Genomic DNA, 21,174 nt, shown 5'->3' with positions numbered 1-21,174 from the left:
AAATGTATTGTAAACTATTTAACCACAAGGATCTTGTGTGGATTATTGGTGGTGAATCCTGAGAAATCTGAACTGATTGTGTTTCTTTGGCTGAATGATACTAAAGGTAGAAAATTGAGACATTTTATTGCAGAAAATGGAAATTAATTTTGCCCCATTGTTTAAACTAAGATAAGGTAGTAATCTTACAACAGAATAGGCATAGTAATTATGTCTTTTAAGAGGAAGGCTAAATTTTCTTTCAACGGGAATGACCTTTTATTTTTAATAAGCTATAGCTGATGATCATTTTAATATACTGAACTTAGATTTAGATTTGTAACGTTTGGTTTAATTTAGTGGTGATGGTACTCCTAAATTTGAGGCTGTGGTTAAAGAAAAAACAGTGGCCGACAGGGTAGACTGCCTCTCTGTCTTTCAGGTTCTCCATTTGTAGAACAAGGATGATAATAGGGTCTACTTCCACATGTGGCTATGAGGATTAAATTAGTTAATATATATAAAATACCTTGCACGTAAGAGGTGCTCTGTGTTGGCTTTATAGGAAAGATTTAAACTGTAACCTAAACTTTGTATATATAGTACCAGAGGATAGTTTTCTGCTTCCTAACAATACCAGTATTGCTACTATAGGTTAATATTAATAGAATATGTATATTCCTTTATAGCTTTAGTTAGTAATTATATGAAACACACATTTACAAGCAGTTCTATGTTGGCATTATAAAAGATTAATGTAGCATTGGCTTAACTGCATGTATGCATTTAACAAGTTCACAAAATGTGTAATTAAAGGTAATTGATAACCAGAGTTTGTTTCACTTCAAAGTATCTTCTCGATCTCCTTGGTGAGTTTGTTTTATCTCATACAGAATCTTTTTATTTTAATAGTGTATTTTAATGTTTTTATCATTTTTTCCCATGTAGCTTGTAATGGAAAATTGTATAGGATCTGTTTCAGATGTTCTGAAAGGTAAGTGTCCTTTATTTATTAAGAAAAGAAAAGTATTAGTAAAATAAAATGAGAATTCATTCAGTAAGAGATTTTTTTTAATAATGTTAAAACTTTTCAGGAAGAGTTATAACCTTTGTCCTTTCTAGAATCTCAGGGTGGTGTGCAGTGTCCTCATTAAATATTATGTTTTACCATACAGATGAGTTTTCTTTCATTATGATTTAAAAGGCATTTTTCTGCATTCTTTATCATTAAACTTGATTTGTTCCTTCTGTTCAGAATGAAGATACATAGGAATATAAACAGGGAAAGCTTCTCTTTCTTTGTTTTTTATAATCACAAAATAATTGTTAAATGTTGTTTGTTAACTTTGAGGAAAATTGCCTGTGAACTATAATAAATAGGCATAACTGCACACCTGTTATAAAGTTAAATTGCCTTGTTTTAATTATCTTGGAAAGCAAAACATTCCTTCTTGCTAAATGTTAGTTTAAAAAATTTCCCCATATATTAGATATGTGTATATATATTTTTAAATAGAAATGTTCTATAGAATAATTATTTTCAAATCAATTCTTATTTTAAGTTCACAAAAAGCCATTACAAGAATTAGAAATAGCAGCAATTACACATGGTGCTCTCCAGGGATTAGCCTACTTACATTCTCATAGCATGATCCATAGGTAAGTACTTTAAAAATTATCATATATCAATAAGCAAATGGCTTATTGAATTTATCAGACCTAGAATTTGTTAATCCTGAAAGCTTTATTTGTTTTAGGTAAATAAAAGTGTTCTGGAGTTTTACAAACTCATATTTTTTTTAGGTTCTCCATGTCTTTAAAAGAATATACTAATTAATTTGATCTCTTTGTTGAAGATAATTTTTATCTTTTTCTACACATGCTGCCAGGCTGTCTGAAGTATGTGCACTTTATAGATTTGTGATAGAAATTTAATTATAGGATAATTTAATTTGTGAAGTGGAAAAGATGATTGGGATGATGTATTCTTACTTTTTTCATTTTACAGATGAAGATGCCCCAATTTGTGACTTAACTTCCCAAAGCTTACAAGCAAGATAGATTAGACTAGAACTAACCTAGATCTCTTGTTCTCCTGGTGACTCATAATGCCAAATTTGATTCCATGACAGAGACAAGTAAAAGCTACTTTAGACTATGCTTTTGAGATAATCCTTGATAATCCTTGCTGGTGAATAGTAACTTAAAGATTAAACCATCAAAAACTACATTTTTAGCATTGGTATTGGTTTTCCCTGTTTTTAGAAGGAAGCTACCATTTTTTAAATTATCTATGTGAACTAGACAATACATAGTAAACTTATATAGTAGAGTCATTGCAAATTAATGGGTTATCAGTTTTTTAGATGAGAATACTAAGGTCCAAGAGAAATCCACATGCATAGTAAATAAGAGACTGGAAGAGTTGGAAGTAAAACCTAAGGTCTTCCCAACTTCAAAGAACCTATCCATTTGCTGAAAAAATCAAATGGAAGAAAACAGATTGACTTACTATTATATCCATTATAATACTATGTAGTATGAATTGATAAGTGCTTAGAAATTTATTTCTTTTTGAATGTATGGTACCCATTGGGCATACAATCCCATTATAATTTTCTTAGTTCATTTGTACATTGTTGATTTAGAAAAGAGCTTAAAAGTAAATTTGGGATCATTGATATTACCTTATCCATGTGTTTCAGTTTTCATTTCATATTTAGGTAGGAGAACTATGCTAAAGTTTGGAATAATATGAGTAATTAAAAAAAACAAATTTAGGGCATGAGGTTCTTTTTTTTCCATTTTAATGTTAAGGGTATACTCAGAAATCTTACAGTTATGTAAGAATGTTCAGCTGAATTTTTAAAACCATTATTTTTACCAATGAACAGGAACTCAAATATAGAGTATGTGGTATTAATTACCTAATTTTTTCTTCTGTTTCTACTGCTATTTTATCTTCTCTTTTAGAAAATTGTTACTATATACTTACAGGAATTCTGTGTATCTCACTTCTTAATTTGGATCTTAATTCTCATCTCAACTGAGAGATTATCGAAGGCCTTAATTATTCTGATTTCTCCTGTGTTTTATAAAATTTTATATGATTTTTATCATTTTCAGTATAATCTTACAAAGGAAAGACAAATAATTTTCTGTGTTCTTTAAACCCAGAGATATCAAAGCAGCAAATATCCTTCTGACAGAACAAGGCCAGGTGAAACTTGCTGACTTTGGATTGGCTTCCATGGTCTCTCCTGCCCGTTCTTTTGTGGGAACGCCGTATTGGTAAGAATAGTCCTGTCTGGTATTGATCCTCATAATTGAAATAGGCAGTGTGTGGTTGTACTTTTTTCAGATGCTTTATCTTTTTTCTTGGAAATACAGTGCTGCTTTAGACATAGTTAGTTTCAGATATAGATTTGGAGTGCTGCCCTTGTATCTCCTGTTGTTGCATTTGTCCGCCCAACATTTCTTTCTTGTTATCATCTACACCATGTATTGGGTGTAGGAGTGAAAACATTTAAATATTTAAGAACGGAGAAGATAGAAGTGCTAAGTGGAAATTTTCTTTAGATTCATACTTACTGTGTGTCAGTATCTCTGAATAAGAGTATCTGAAGACTGGTAGCTAATTATGAATTTTTTTTAAATTTTTTATTCTGGAGAATTTCAAGTATACAGGGAAATAGACAAAAATATAAGGAAGGCTCACACAGCGGTCAGCTGAGCCTAACAGCACTACCCCAGGGCCCAGCTGCCCTGTGTACTTGCCCCTCTTGCCCTCCCTCCACCTCGTTATTTGAAGTGAGTTCTAGACATCATCTAATTTTATTCATAAATAATTCCATATTAATGTCAGCAAGTCTGAAGGGAATAATTTTCTACACCTTCAACTTCCATAGGTGTTTTCTCTCTGTGTATGTTGAGAGGTGTCTTAGGTCTACTGCATCTTCTTTTCCACTTACCTTTCAAATCTCCCAGCTCCCAGTTTGTTAAAGAAAGGCTTCTCACCCATCCTGAAAGTAGAATGATGCATTGTACTGAGGATTAAAAGCCTCAGACCATCACCAGAGGGACAACTTGAGAATACATAACATCTAGAATATATAGCATGAGAAATATTGAAGCGTTAGGACACAAAGTTTCGGCAAGGGCCTTCTGCCTTCACAGTCATCTCTCTTCACTTCCTTTTACTCCTTGCTCTTTCTTTTCCCCAATTATCTTCCCTCCCATCTTCTTTTCTAGTGGATCATAAATTACCTCATTTATAACTGGGACAATTGCCATGAGGACACATTAACATGTTATTTACATTGAAAATTGAAGTTTGGCATTTCCTGATAGAAAATAATTCTGATTTGAATGGTTGGTATGACCATGCAGACTGGGTTTGCTAATTAGGTTATTATACAGCAGTGTTTTTAATGAATTGAATGAGCTAGGTCCTCAGCTCCAAGTTGTAAATATCTGTAAAGCACATATACAAAATAATGTATATACATATGTGTGCATTATATCCTTTGCAACTAAGTTTATAACATTTTGATACCAACTCAAAAATGTACAAGCAGGTACATTTTTAAAATAAATTCATTGGAAGTAAGAAAATAAAAAGTTTGAAGGCTACTGTTCTGTATGACCAAAACTTTCTTATGTTGAACCCTAGTTTAGATAGAATCCTCTTCCCCTGTATAAAAAAAAGGGTTCTTTGGAGAAATAATTCTTCTTAATGGTCCCCCTTTACAAATCAGTGATCAATATTTTATACTAGAAAGGAGCTAGAAAGTTGTGCATTAAAAACAAAATTACTTTTTTAACTTTGTTGAACTTACTGACTCCCCAAGCTTACTTCAATATCTTAACACATTAGAAGCCCTCTATTATTGGCAATTGGAAGTTACATATGTATTAATTTGTATATAGTATATTAGGAACACAGCACTGTGTACATATTTACATGTTTTTACACAGAGGAACACACATACGCCTGATGACAATCTTACTAAGCAGTCAGAAACTGTTCTAAATGTCTGTGCTTAACAACAAGTACAAAGGAAGAATAAGGTGAAGCATACCAGTGAGAACATTAGAGTCTAGCTGAAGATGTGAATTGGCATTTCATTTTATAACCAAGACACCTATAAAGTTAATGATTATATGATTTATTTAGTTATGAGTGGCTGTCCTAGCCACTTTTATCACAGAACACTACTCCTATTTGCAAAAGAGACTGACACACTGCTTATTCGTTGTTGCTTATTGTGGCAGATATTTTCTCAGCTAAATGAGTGCCAGTTATGAAATGCTCTCTTTCAAGCAAAACTTAGACTTTTGTAATAAGATACTAAAATGAAAATGTTTGAGAATCACTGGCATAAAGGATATACAATATTAGAATCTGCAAACTTGAATTGATACAGAATACAACCCTGCTCTGGGGAATCTTTCCTTCAGGATGCTGTTACATGATCATGACAAATGGTGAGAATAAGTCTAGCACTGTATATGCAATGGTAAATATTTACCTCACAACCTGTAATGCATTTATTTCCCTTTACAAGAATTCTTATGTCCAATTATATCATCTGGAATTCACACAGGTATTCTCCATGTAGACAGTCATTACGTTTTTAAAGAATAGTATACTTTTCTTTTTTAACTTTAAGTAACATTTTATGTTTTAGGATGGCCCCAGAAGTAATTTTAGCCAAGGATAAAGAACAACAATATGGTACTGAAGTAGATATTTGGTCTCTTGGAATAACATGTATTGAACTAGGTAAGCATTGCTCTTTATTACTGTGTAGTAAGTTTTGATCAATGTTTTACCTCAATTTCTGTACAAAATTACAGATTTCTATTTTTATGTCAGTGTTTAAGGGGAGCAATAAATCTATTAAAGTTGTCACTTTGGTTATTTGTCAATATATATATATATATTAGCTTAGGTGTATTAGATTTGCTGTATTAAATTAGGTCTAAAATAGTTTATAATGTGGTATTAATTTTGAGGTATCTGTGTCTAACATTTAATGAGTATTTGTTAAACACTTCGAATATGTCTATGGTTATAGATTTACCATGTATGAAGGGTCTCTAAAGCATTCATGAATTACTTACCGCTACTTAAGATACTTAATACTTTGTGTTAGGGATGAGGATTAGATTATCAGGCTGCATACTTTATTGTACAGTTTGATTTTATGCACGTATTTTATTCTGTTGCCTTAAGTGGAACTATGCTTAAGGCAGTGGACCATCAAAACTTTGCTAATACTCCCCTTGTAAGGGAGCCACGGTGGGTAACTGAACTGTCACTATAATTGAAGCTGATGGCCATCTTCTTGCTCTTGATTCCCTGCACCAGTCTACGGTACCTTCCCATTTTTTTCTTGAAGCTTTATTTAATAGTAAGAAATACTGGGAATATTTAATTGAACCATTCTAGGAGTGACCAAAGATTGAAAATAACACATTAAAAGTAAAATCCATGTGTCATTTGGATAAGTCATCAACCTGGGTTTGTCAGTCATAAAAAAAAAGCAGAAAGGGAAATAGAGGTAAAATAAAAGTGAAAACTTGCTTATCATTACACAATGAATACTATGATTTCCATTATAACCAGGCTGTTTCTTAATATTTTTCCAAAATAATATAACCTTTAGATTTTTTCACTTTTGTTAGGATTCCTACATTAATCATTCCCTTCAAGCTCTGTATTGTCATATATATTTTAAAGCTTGACATCAGCAAAGAGAGATTTGGAGATTAACATGTCATCCTCTTCTGATATTTTGGTCTCAATTTGAGGTTTTCAAAGTGTTACTTCCATTTGAAAATATCTTTAGGTATCTTAAACTCGTTCTTTTACTCCTGATTCTTCTTCCCAGCAGTACATCCTAATTAACTTCTTAAGAAACTTGGGTGTAAATGTACAGAAGCTGGTTAATATACTCTGGCTATGGGGTATTTTTATGGGGTATGTGGTTGATGCATATATGTGCCCCTTTGGATAGTGAAATTGCATTAATGATCCTTTTAGATATCATTGATATATTTTGATATTTATTTGATTAGAAAGTATTCCTTGGCCAGTTATACTGCTCAGAAAGAAATGTATAAACTCAGGAGTTTCTGTGGGATGGATTCTTATTTTTCCATGTTTTCTAGTTTCTTATTATAGGTCATAAAATAGACTTCCTTCACAATGAGAGTTTTTACACTTAGAATAAAGCAACTTCGTATGTGACTGCCTTTAGATCATTTTTAAGGAGTGAGACATTTCGAAGAAATTCTTAAAGTTTTAGGCATGCATGTGGCATGTTCAACTTTTAGAAACTCTTTCATGATCATCACTTTTTAAAGTTTTACTTACAGATGTTTTGAATTCTGAAATGTCATGAACCAGAACCTGACACTGGTCCCAGGGGAAAGATCTAGAGTAATACAAGCCAATGAAAGGTTCTGTAGTGATAGAGATATTCTGTATTTGCATGTCTTTCGAGCACTTGAAATGTGGCTAGTGCAACCGAGGAACTGAATTTTAAATTTATTCCATTTAAATAAGTTTGCATTTATAGGGCATGGGGGGAACTCGATAATATGGGTGTAGTAACCACATTGTTTTTCATGTGAAACCTTCATAAGAGTGTATATCAATAATACCTGAATTTAAAAAATTGTATAAAAAAGTAAGTTTGCATTTAAATAGTAACATATAGCTGCCCTTTTAGACAAAACAGCTGTAGAGGCCTGATTTTTTTTAATGCAAATTAGATTTGCTGTCTTGGGAAATATATGTTATATGGTTTTCTACTTTAAAATAACTAAGGATAATGAATTAAAGCAAACTTTTCTTACAGAGTAGGTAAGAGAGCAAAACTTAAACCAATTGTATCTTTGGTTTTGATAAATACAGTTCTAAATAAATATGACTTTCATATTTATTTATGAATTTAGAGGTTGAAATAACTTGAATTTTCTCATAGATGACTTTATATGTTTGTCACAATTTGATGAAAAAGTTCCCAATTTTGTTGCTTTTCAGCCTATGTGCTTTATAAATAGTTGTGTTTATAAATATAAAATGTGCCATTTTTTCTGATTACAAAAGTACATGTTGAGAATATAAAATCTCAGAAATATAAAAGATGCAAAAATACAATAACTTGTTAAAAGATACACAAAATAAAAAGATGTAAATTATGACCTCAAAAATGTAAAACATGGCAGGAAATAAAAATGTAGAACTTTAAAATGCTTTCCAAATTAGCAATTTAAAATAGATAATTATAAATATTAGTTTTATGTAAGCCTCATGGTAACTACAAAGTTAAAAGCTATAGTAGATACACAAAAAATAAAAGGAATCTAAGCATACCACTACCAAAAAAATCAAATCAGAAAGAAAGAGAGCAAGAGGAAAAAGAAAGGCACAAAGGAATTACAGAACAACCAGAAAGCAAGAAACAAAATGGCAGTAAGTACATACTTATCTAAAGTTACTTTAATTATAAATGGACTAAATTGTCCAGTCAAAAGACAGAGTGGCTGAATGGATTTAAAATAATAAGACCCATGCATATGATGCCTTCAAGAGACTCACTTCAGATGTAAGGATACATACAGAGTGAAAGTGAAAGGATAGAAAAAGATATTCCATGTAAATGGAAACCAAAAGAAAGCCTGGGTAGCTGTACTTACAAAAGACAAAATAGACTTTAAAACAGACTAATATGAGACAAGGACATTACATAATGATAAAGAGATTAGTCCAACAAGAGGATATAACGTGTAAATATTTATGCACCCAATATGGTAGCACCTAAGTATATACAGCAATATTAAGAAACCTAAAGGGAAAAATAGACAGCAATGCAATAAGAGTAGGGAACTTCAACATCCCACTTTCATCAATGCATAGACTATTCAGACAAAACAATCAATATGGAAACACTGTCCTTTAACAGCACACTGGACCAGATGAACTTAACAGACATATACAGAACATGCCATCCCAAAACAACAAAATGCACATTCTTCTGAAACACCCATGGAACATTCTCCAGGATAGATCATATGTTATGACACAACACAGGTCTTAATAAATTTAAGAAGAATGAAATTATATCAAACATTTTTTCCAGAGACAATGGTATGAAACTTGTAATCAGTTACAAGAAGAAAAATGGGAAATTCACAACTATGTGAGATTAAACAACATGCTATTGTAACAACCAGTGTGTCAAAGAAGAAATAAAAAATATAAGGAGACAAATAGTGGAAATACAACATACTAAAACATACGGGATGTACCAAGAGCAGTTCTAAGAGGGAAGTTCATAGCAATAAATGCCTACATTAAGACACTAGGAAGTTTCTCAAATAAACAACCTTAGTTAAAACCTCAAGAAATGAGAAAGAATAAGAATAAACCAGTCCCAAAGTTGGGAGAAGGAAGAAAATAAGAAAGATGAGAGCAGAAATAAATGAAATAAAACTAAAAAGTTAACAGAAAAGATCAATGAAACTAAGAGCTCATTTTTTGAAAAGAAAAAGAATAGACAAACCTGTAGTTAGAATTAACCGTGATAAAAAGAACTGAAAATCAAAAATGAAAGAAGAGGCATTACAACTGATATTGCAGAAGTAGAAAAGATCACAGGAGACTACTGTGAACAATTAATATGCCAGCATATTGGACGTCATAGAAGAAATGGATAAATTGTTGGAAACATACAACCTATCAAGACTGAATCATGAAGATATAATCTGAACAGACTGATTACTAGTAAACAGATTGAATCAGTAATAAGAAACCTCCTGGAAAACAAAATCCAGACCGGATGGCTTCACTATTGCAATCTAACAGACATGTAAAGAAGTAATGCCAGTCCTTCTCAAACTCTTCCGAAAAACTCAAGTGGAGGGAGTACTTTCAAACTCCTTCTATGAAGCCAGCATTACCTTGATAACCAGAACCAGACAGGCACATTACAAGAAAAGAAAGTTACAGGCCAATTTCCCTGAGGAACATAGATGCAAACATTTTCAGTGAAGCACTGGCAAACACAATTGAACAATACACTAAAAAGATAATACACCATGATTCACTGTGACATATCCCAGGGATGCAAATATGGATCAATATCTGCAGATCAGTGTGATCCACCACATTAACAAAATGAAGGCTGAAAATCATGATTATCTCATTAGACACAGAAAAGCATTTGACTAAATTCAGCATCCATTTGTGATAAAAACTCTTAGCATAAGTATAAAGGGAAGATAGCTCAACATAACAAAGTCCATAAATGGCAATCCCACTGCTAATATCCTACCTAGTAGCCAAAAGGTAAATGTTTTTCCTCTAAGATTGGGAACAAGACAAGGATATCCCCTCACCACTTTTATTCAACAGAGTATTGGAAATAACATCCAAAGCAATTAGATAAGAAAAAGAAACAAAAGGTATCCAGATCAGGAAGGAAGAAGTAAAACTATCACTGTCTACAGATGACATGATATTATTACATATAGAAAACCCTAAAGACTCCACCAAAAAATGGTTAGAACTAACAACCGAATTCAGCAAAGTTGCAGGATATAAAATTAATATACAGAAATCTGTTGCATTCCTATATACTAACAACAAACTAGCAGAAACAGAAAACAGGAAAACAATTCTATTTAAAACTGAATCAAAAAGAATAAAATAGCTAGGAATAAACCTAACCAAGGAGGTGAAAGAACTATACTTTCTTCATGAGAGAAACTAACCAATAAATGGAAATAATCCCAAGTTCATGGATAGGAAGAATTAATATCGTCAAAATGGCCATCCTGCCCAAAGCAATTTACAGAGTCAGTGGAATTCCTATCAAAATACCAATGGTATTTTTCAATGAGCTAGAACAAATAGTTCTAAAATTCATGTGGAACCAGAAAAGACCGCATATAGCCAAAGCAATTCTGAGAAAGAACAAAACAATTCTGAGAAAGAAGGAAGCTACTATTGGGGAAGGGTTGGGGTGAGTAGTTGAGGGTGAGGGGAATAAAAGGGCACAAAAAATTTCAGTCATAAGTTGGTCACAGGGATAGTAGCATAGCATGGAAAATAAAAGCACTGCTTCTGTAACATTTTCATATGTTGACAGTAATTGCAGGGGTGTGTGTAAGGATTTAATATGGGTGACTGTAGAACCACTGTGTTGTATACTTGAAATCAATATAAGATTGAATATCAAGGATACTTTAATTAAAAAAATAATTGAAATGTAAAATATCCTTTGAATCCACTGAAGGCTCCCACAGTTTAGATTCAGTAAATCTCTATGGTTTTTAGCTAACTTCAGTGTTCTTTGACTAAATTGAGATGGTCAGGTTTATGGTAAATGACAGAATCAAAAATCATCCTCTGGTCTGATATATTGATGGTACACCATTTAGAATTTTTGAATACTTTAATAAATCACAGTAGAAACACAAGTTATTTTATTCATTAAGAATTTCTTCAGTAATCCCTTCCCCTTCCTGGATCAAACTAGTCATTCTTAAAGCTGTTGGGAGGACAGTATACAGCAGGTGTCCGTGTCACTGCTGAGTCATGGTAGCCAGGAGTGGCGTGTAAGAGTGCTGTGAGTAGAGGAGGGAGTTCGCACAGACAGACTGCCTTGGAAGTGGAAGCAGAACCTATGCAGGAAGGGCGGCAGTCAAGTTTGGAGATCAGAGTCCTGGTGGGGTAACCGAGGCATTCATACCTGGAAGTAGCCCAGCATGGGGTGTCAGAGGCCAAGGAGCAGGTCCATATTTTGGGGTGGGTAAACCTGACACATGGCAGTGCCTGACTGAAAGGAAGGGGGCCTCCCTCCTGAGGACTGATGAGGAGGGCTTCACTGCAGAAAGTGATCCAGTTTGGATGGGGTGTCAGAAACTGAGTGGATGAAGTAGACAGACTTGGAATGGGGTTTGAAAACTTGATGGGGAAAAGCGGAAAGGGTGGTGGCCAAGATGGGAGACTGGCTGTGTACAGGGGGGATTCATCAAATGTATTAAGGATAATCAGAGTGAGGTTTCTTATTGTCAGAGACAATACAAAGGATTTTTTACAAAGGAAAAAAGTGAAACTTTACCATGAAAACTTGTGGAATGGCCTTAAGTGATCAAAGTGAGCACCGTCAATAACAAAACGATCTGAAACCACGGACTACATCATAGAATACACTGAGAAAAGCGTGATATTTGCTTCTGTAATATTCCTGCCAGAGATGTGTAAACCAAATTTAGTAACAGCACAAAGCCAAACTGAGGGACATTTGAGAGTCAAAATTATACTTGTGAATTGTCAAGGTCATGACTTCAACTGTCACCTTAAGATTAGAAAAAGAAGGGCAAATTCAATCCACAGTAAGCAGAAATAAAGAGACCCACAAAAGATCAAAGCAGAGAAAATGAAAACAATAGAGAACATCAATGAGATCACAAATTAGTTCTCTGGGAAAAGTAATGAAATTAATAAACCTCTAGCTAGATTGAGGAGAAAGAAGACACAAACGACCAATATCAGGAATGACAGGGGACATGACTCCAGATTTTACACATATTGAAAGGATTATGGGGAAATTTTATGAACAATTTTATGTAAGTTTAAAACTTAGAAAAAATGGACAATTTCCTTGAAGGATGCAGATGGTCAAAGCTCATTTTTGCTACAATGGACATTATTGGGACATTTGATTGAAACTACAATGGAGTTTGAGGATTAGATAATAGTCATGTATTCATATCAATGGTCTGATTTAATGAATGTACTAGGTTTTCTTAGAATGTTCTTGCTTATTGAAAAAATACACTATTTAGAGATGATGTGCATCAGGGCTGCGATTTCCTCTCTATTGGACTCCCTTGAATAAGTTCTCTGAACTCTAGTTTCAACTTTTTTGCTAAGTTTGGGTTTATTTAAAAAAAAAAAACTAACAGTGCTTCCATTCTCCTGTATAACAGGCACATATTTTAACAGGAAGTTTTCTTTCTTTGATAGCTGAAATGAAGCCTCCTTTATGGAGTAATAGTTCAGTAAGTGTCTTCAGTCACATAATCAGAAGTGAATCCCCTACACTACAGTCTACTGAATGGTGAGTATGGCTGAGAGATGTATTGTTCACATGGTAAAATTTAAATATTTTTCATAATGTTATCAAAATGATTTCATTTCAATGAGGTGAAGTGTATATAACCTGAAGAAATATTAAAATAGCTTTATTTTATCCATACATCATGCTTATCCTTTATTATCTCTACTTTTCGTAGCATATAAGTAACTCAGTTTAGAAATAAAAGATACATGATGCAACGTGGGAGCAAAAAGTATGGCTTTTGTATAAAAATTAATATATTTTTTGTACCTCAGCAACACATATAACCCTAATTATATAATAAATAGCATGATTTAAACATTCATATTTTATAACAGCAATATATAGATTGCCACAACCTGTAGAGATACTTAATTGGGGAATGGTTTATAATTGATCTGGTATAAAACATAGGTAAAAATGATTAGATAATTTATCAGAGTTACCAGATAATTCATAATTTTTGGATCATTCTAATTGTCATTATTTATTATTCAGAATGTGCTTTGCTGTTGCATCTCCTAGTGCTTCTTTGATAATACTGTTATTCATGTAAAGAAGTTTATTGAAAACAGATGGATGATTTTAGGAAACAAGGATTTTTATCAGTGATAGAAAATTTTAATGGGAAATTCTTCAGGTGTATCTAGCATTTGAAAAGTTCTAGGGGACTACCTACCGTACTTAACAAATACTTTAAAATTCACAAGTAAGATGCATAAATTAGCAAAAATTTATTTTTTAGCGTTATGGAATTAAGGCAAGTTCACAGGTCTTTGCTCCTTCTGTAGAGACGTTTTGAAGAAATCTTCGCAAAGAGTTTATTATGGTACTTCTAAATAATAGATACACTAAACACAGGCTGTCTTTACACTGGTTGATACTTTGGGGATTCAAAAAAGAATTCTTGTATAAAAGAATTAAATCATTTGAATATTGATGACAAACATTCTTGTATAAAAGAATTGAAAATCTTATTTGACTATTGATGACAAATATTGATGCAATATTTTTTACCTACTGCCTTACTGAACTCTCATCATTAACACTGTATAATAGTATGTTACAGACTTCTAATTTTAAAAAATCTTACTGTTTTCTGGAACTTTTATCTGTTTGCTCAAGGATGCTAAATACTTAGGTATAAAAAATGTTCCTTCCAAAACAAATAGCGTGATGTTCTGAAACATGCTATATGGAAGATGATCCGAGGGTCAAGCAAGAAAGAGATGTGGCTAGAGAAAAGAAAAAAAAATAAGAAGAATATTATTATCTTAGATTTGAATGTGAAAAGGAAAATGATTGACTTCCCTAATTCACCTCAATGTAGAATGAGCTGTGATACTTAAGTATGTGAGAGCGGGATTTTAAAATAATGTCTGCAAATTTATCTTTGGGAAATGGTAAAGATTCATTAGTTACTTTGCATAACTTTTTATAGACTTATATGATGAAATATATAGTGTATTTTGTCTGCTTTTTTTTAATCATTTCTATTCTCCCTCCCACCCATAGGCACATGCCTTGATATGTGGATATGTTTTTAAAGGAAATAGCAATATGTTCACTTGATACTTTCCTTTACAATAGGTCTTATCATTTTCGACACTTTGTAGATTCTTGCCTCCAGAAAATCCCTCTAGATCACCCTACATCACAGAAACTTTTAAAGGTCAGTTATACTCTGTTTTGTACACCCAAGAAATTGTTTTAAAGAATGTGTTTTATTCTTCTTTGATTCCGAATCAGTATTAAGTACTGTACCGGTTTTTGCTAAAATGCTAATTTCATAATACTGTTCTTTCTTGGAAACTTTGATAGTTGCTAAGTTTTTTCATTTGTTTTTCAAAATTAACTGCTTTAACCATGCCTGAATAGAATATATAGTTAAATATTCAATTTAGTAGTATTAAATGGCTTAATTTTTATATGTGCAAGCATATATTCATGAGTTACAACTATAAATTTTAATTCATGTGGAACCATGGCATTTCAGAATTGGCAAAGCATAGTTTAACTTTGGATTTAATTTTTGTATGTACCATACTTGATATATCCATCTGTCATATATAAAATAATATGAAAGTAAGAGAAATGATGTGTAATACATTTACATAAATACTGTGGGAGAAAAGAGATTTCAAAAGAACTGCTAAAAATGGATATCACATTTTTGTTTCCTTTTGAGAAATATGTTTTTCTAACTTAGCAGTGAAAATATTTTAAAAGTTATGTGAATTCTATTCATTTTTCAGTAGGTTTGGTTACCTAATTTAAATAAATTATTAGTATATGCTTTCTATTCTCAAAAATAGGTATTCACAATAGCAACAAAAGGTTTAGTATAGCTATGAGTTATGTTAGTGAAAAATAAGTGGGATGCATTTGTAGAAAACTGTTAAATAACAGAATTACAAGATATATTTATTTTATTTTGAGGTTGATATCTTATTAATAGCAATAATAGTATTATTTGATTTAATATAGTTTTTAAAACATCTAGATAAGGCATTAGTGAGTAGCAGTTGACTCTATCTCTTTGTGACCCTAAGGAATTTTGTGGATTTTTCACTAGAAAATAAGAATTTCTGCATCAATGTTTTAGAATTTTAAAGAAGTTCAGTTTATTCTCACCAACACGCAGTTCAAGATGCAAGGATATTGAAAGGATCATGTACATATTCAGTAGGGTTATTTGCAACTACAGTATGTAGAAGAGCAGTATAAAGTTTCAGTAACACTTAGGGAATTCTAGGCCATAAGCACACTTAGAGTCTCAAACGAAAGCCCAAAAAATAGGTGTTCACAGTAGCAACAAAAGGTTGAGTAGAGCTGTGAATTATGTTAGTGAAAAATAAGCAGGATCCATTTGTAGAAAACTGTTAAATAACTTAAAATTATAAGATATATTATTCTCGGATAAAAAAAAGACCGAATATCATAAATAGTGGTACATTCCAAGCTAAGGCTCAGGAAAAGGAAGAATGTGAATGGCTTCTTACATTTGCGTAATGAAGGCAAAAGAAGCGGATACTTGGCCTTGGGTGATCAGATCCCAAACCTGCATATATATTCATTTACCTGGTCCATTTTGTATATTGACCTATTTGGAAGTGATAGGAAGTATGGCCTGATCACATTTCTGTTGCAGTCTGTCATAAGGAAAAAAACTAAAATGGAGAAAAGTGACTTACTGTATGAAGCTATTTATCTCAGAATGCAAAATTGAGAATAATTATCCAGAATTAGAATAACGGTTATGTAATTTTGGCATGAACATTTGATGAAATAGTCTGTAGGCTTTATGTTTATGAGTTGAAATAGCATAATGCAGCAATGAAAAGAGAATAATATATAGTTACAACTCTTCAGAGAAGAAATAAGCTTAGCTAGTAAAGGAGGTAAAAGTCTTAAAAGAATTTAAGATCATCTCATGAACTCCAGTGCACAAGGCGTCTTTCTGCAATCCGTGCTAACTACAAAACAAAATCTATACACAGAAAATTTCTGAAAAGAAATAAATATCCAAAAAATACCAAAAGTAACCATGATAATCTTATGGTAGAATTGTTCTTTCTACTTTTCAGTATTTATTAATGTTAAGCTTTATTAAGTATTAATGGTAAAAATCACTAATACATATGTCTTTTAATCAACTGCTAGTGTTTTATGAAGTGTCATTTAAGCAACATAAAGGAACCCGTAATACCCAAGTGGTATGTTATGTAATTCACCATCACTAAATACATTCCTGTTGAAATCTAATGTAATTCAGAACTGAATGTGTCTCCTCTATGAAATCAGTACTAAGAATTTGTGAGCGTTTACTTAGGGCTGTAATTGGACTTAATTCTTAATGTTTACTTAGACTCTGATCATTTCAGTTCTGCATTTTCAGTTGGCCAACAAAGGTGTCATGTTCAAAGCTTTCGTAAAATGTACGGGGGATGTTATGTAGGCATAGAGTGTATACATGAAAATTAAATATAAATATAAGAAGTAAAAAGCATAGCAGAACTAGGTAGCTATAGATTACATGCATTATCTATCATTATTTAGGATAGTAACTCTAGGGTCTAAGAAGGGATTCATTTGTTCTGAATGAAAAAATATATAGTTCTCAACCTGACTTTTGCCTTCTACTCTTAACCAGCACATGTTTGTTCTTCGGGAGTGCCCTGAAACAGTGTTAATAGATCTAATTCAAAGAACAAAGGTCCTTTCCCAGGAGGCACATAACAGACCAGCAGTAGAATCACAGGAAGAAGAGGTAATAACTTAGAAATAGCTCAAGTATTGGGGTCTCTTTATTGACTTCTTTTCTTATGCAACTTTTCTTGCCAAGAAGCTTTTATATCAGTGGATTCCAGATTGTGCCTTATCAGTGATTCTCTAAGGTTCCACCCAGATGGGGAAAAAGGTTTTGCATTCTTTAGACCATCCTCTTGGTAGTGCACATTAGCATAGTAAAGCTCTGTGAAGTCTATTAAAGAAACCTGTTCAACTTTTATTTAATCTAGATTAAATAAAATCTCAAAATTCTGGGCTATGGGGCACTTTTTTGCTGATTGTCTGATGGCATGGGACATGCTTTTGGAAGTATTTGAAATTACAGGCTTTGGAAGTTGACGGTGCTCACACAGAAGTCATTAGAATTACCAACCATTCTCCTTATCTTGGTTATTGTATAAACCTTTCCCCCAGTGCCTTTTATATAATGTTTGATAAGTGTTTATTAAATTGGAAATTTCTTGCTTCTTTAAAAATAAATAAGTAAATAAAATAAACATGTGACTTAACTAAATTTATCCTGAGGGGAAAAAATTACCAAGCATTCTTATTCTGTTACTAAGAACACTTGATTCTTTTCAGTTGTATACAGGGATTCATTCCTCTACATGGTTCTTAAATACTCATTTTATAGGTGAGTAAAGTAAGGCTCAGAGTGGTTAACTAACTTATTACTGTAGAAGCATATGTGTTCGGATTCATATATGACTCTTGAGACCAAGTTCTTCCCATTTTGCCATGTTTCCAAGTTTGCTGGAGAAATGTTACAGAAGTTCCTCACAAGGAAAATATAAAGCTTATTATTTGTGGAGCTATCTTTTTTAGTCTAAGTATTTTCTGTTTTCTTCTTTGCTCATGTCACAATGCCAAAGCTTTGATTCTTCTTTATTGCTTTCTACTGAGAAAGATCCCTGCATTCTGAAAACAGGAGTAGTAGTTACTTTTCTTTTTAAAAGCACTACATGATTAATAAATTATAAGATAAAAGACTCTCTTACATACAGTTTTGGTGTTTTTGATATTGCCTTTTAGTTCTAACAGTAGTCACTAGAAAATTGGGGCTATTTTAGGTATACAAATTACTTCAGTAAAGTGAAATTAATAAAATTCTAATGTCATTAAACATTAGAATAACAGCAACTTTTTTAGGCTGTGAATGTAAGAAAAGACCATCTATATACCTTGGGTCTGTATTTATTATTCTACTTATCTTAAATAATTTTGGTATGGTAAGACTATAATATTGGGGCCCAGATACCAAAGCTTGCCAGATTTGTTCGGAATAGTCTTCTAATTATGATTAAATATACAATTTTTAATTTTACACATAAATAGATAGGAATTAATATTAAATTACTTAGTGGAAAAAGTTTAGGCTGAAGACTATATTCTGAGAAGAAAAGAAATATAAAAGGCTTCAATAAAAAATAAGTAAAAGTGATGTTTATAGGATTAAAAAAAAGGTTGGGGTTTGTTTTCACCATTGGAATCAGAATCATTGAGAAATGAGCAGCGTCTCTGTGTATACCCCATGAGATGTGTACTAGAAATGGATTTCAAACTAATGTCAAAAATTTTAGAGAAAAGACTACACTTTGGAAATAACTCAGAATTGATTAACTTTTTCACATGGTTGGGCTTTGTGGTATTTACTTTTTGGTCACTTTTTTAATCTGTCAACTAACAATTGATAAACTTCCTGGTCTTGGCAAATACAAGGAATTTCTCAAAATAAACCACCGACTTTCTAAAGACTGTGTGTGCCAAGCAGTGTGCTAGGTGCTAATAATTAAGAATTTAGGAGATAAAGATATTTGAATCTAATGCTCTTTTCCCTCAGGATCTAGATTACTGTGTTGGGTGGAAATGGACAGTGAATAGTGTTGAGAGTCATCAGTCTGTTCCCAGCATGTCCAGAGGGGCCAGTAGGCAAAACACTAGTGTCAGCAGTTTTCCAGACGCCTCTGGTGATGAGAGAGCGCTGGACATGATGGAGGGGCACCGCACAGTCATGCCTAGTAGTTCTGTCATCCGTTTAAAACCCGTGAGTATTTGGATTTCAGTGAAAAAAATTTCAAATTTGGTAACTAATTTTCTTAGTCTGGTTAGTCTAAGAGTTTGGGTTTTTTTTTTTTTCCTTTGATGTTTCAGAAGTTTGGAACATAATTTAGGCAACTTATTTTAAATTGGCAAAAGGCTTTTAAATTCCCAGTTTAATGTCTGCATTTAGGGAACATGTTTTGGAATGCAAAAAGAATATTTTTTAAATCTTCAAAGAAAGAGAGAAAGAAATGCCATATAATGTATTATCTGAAATTACATAGATGAAAATGAAAGTATTTAAAAATAGTAACTATACAACATGATATTAATGATAATGGTTGCCTTTGGGAGGTGGAGAAAGGGTTAAGGTGGGTGATAATCAAAAGTGATTTTTGCATTTTCCATAATGTTTACATTTTTTAAGTAAAACAGTGTAACTGTAGAAAATTACACCTTGGTTTAGGAAATATGGATGTTTGCTACACTTTCATGTGTAAGATTTTAAATTTTCTTGAAAACATTTGAAGGTCAGGTAACTCCTTTTTGCAATTGATGGAAATGCTTCCTTTTTAACTTCACTGCTTTCAATATTACCAAAAAGTTACTGGGCACAATAGCTAAAAGATGGAACCAATCCAAGTGTTCATCAACACATGAATGGATAAACAAACCAAAATATATACATATAATGGAATATTATTCAGCTGTGAAAAGAAATGGCATTCTAATGTATGCTACAATGTGAGTGAACCTTGAAAACATGCTAAGTGATATAAGCCAGACACAAAAGGGCAAATACTATTAGAATTCCACTTATATGAAATTTCTAAAATAGTCAAATTCATAGAAAGTAGATTAGAGGTTGCTAAGGGGCAAGTGGAAAATGAAATAAATACTTTTATTTTTTTATTTTGGTATCATTAATGTACAATTACATGAGCAACGTTATGGTTACTAGACTCCCCCTATTATCAAATCCCCACCACATACCCCATTACAGTCACTGTCCATCAGCATACTAAGATACTATAAACATTGTACATGTCTTTATGTGAACATGATATATTAGTTTCTATGACAAATACATAGGGTATTTTGCTGAGTCATAGGGCATTTGTATGTTGGACTTCATAAGAAACTGCCAAACAGCTTTCCAAAATGGTTGTACTGTTTCACATCCCCATTAACAATGTATAAGAGTTGCAGTTGGTTCACATATTCTCCAGCATTTGGTTTGTCAGTCTTTTTTATTTTAGCCGTTCTGGTGGGAATGAAATGGAATCTCATGGTAGTTGTTTTTGCAATTCCCTGTGACTGAAGATGGCACCAGAATCACCTTTTCATGTGTTTATTGTCCATTCGTGTATCTCTTTGGTGAAGTATTTTTTTTAAGCCTTTTGTCTGTTTTCTTATTCAGGTGTTCATCTTTTAATACTGATTAGTAGGAGTTTTTTTATATACTCTGGGTACAAGTATTATATCTCAGATATGTCTTGCAAATATTTTTTCTCCATCTTTAATAAATTAAAACTTTTTAGTTTTAAACAACCCATTAAAAATGAGTAAAGGCCATAAAAAAGCTTCCTCTAAAATCAGGAATAAGACAAGGATGCCTACTCACACCACTTTTATTCAATAGAATGGTAGAAGTCCTAGCTACATTAATCAGGCAAGAAAAAGAAATGAAAGGCCTCCACACTGGTAAGGAAGAAGTGAAACAAAC

General features: G+C 32.5%; 1 protein-coding gene across 1 annotated transcript in view; it reads left to right on the top strand.

Annotated features, from left to right (window-relative positions):
- Window positions 1-21,174, top strand: part of LOC108392971 (serine/threonine-protein kinase TAO1-like) — a 121,319-nt gene that overhangs the window by 75,207 nt on the left and 24,938 nt on the right. Inside the window, 8 exon segments of the mRNA XM_073234831.1 lie at window positions 928-973; window positions 1,542-1,638; window positions 3,157-3,270; window positions 5,670-5,764; window positions 13,025-13,118; window positions 14,709-14,790; window positions 17,272-17,388; window positions 19,249-19,452. Coding sequence (XP_073090932.1) covers window positions 928-973; window positions 1,542-1,638; window positions 3,157-3,270; window positions 5,670-5,764; window positions 13,025-13,118; window positions 14,709-14,790; window positions 17,272-17,388; window positions 19,249-19,452 — 849 coding nt within the window.

This window comes from Manis javanica, chromosome 4 (assembly GCF_040802235.1).
Source record: "Manis javanica isolate MJ-LG chromosome 4, MJ_LKY, whole genome shotgun sequence".
NCBI classification, from domain to species: Eukaryota; Metazoa; Chordata; class Mammalia; order Pholidota; family Manidae; genus Manis; species Manis javanica.
The sequence above is the reverse complement of the archived record's forward strand: the minus strand, read 5'-3'. Positions and strand labels throughout refer to the sequence as shown.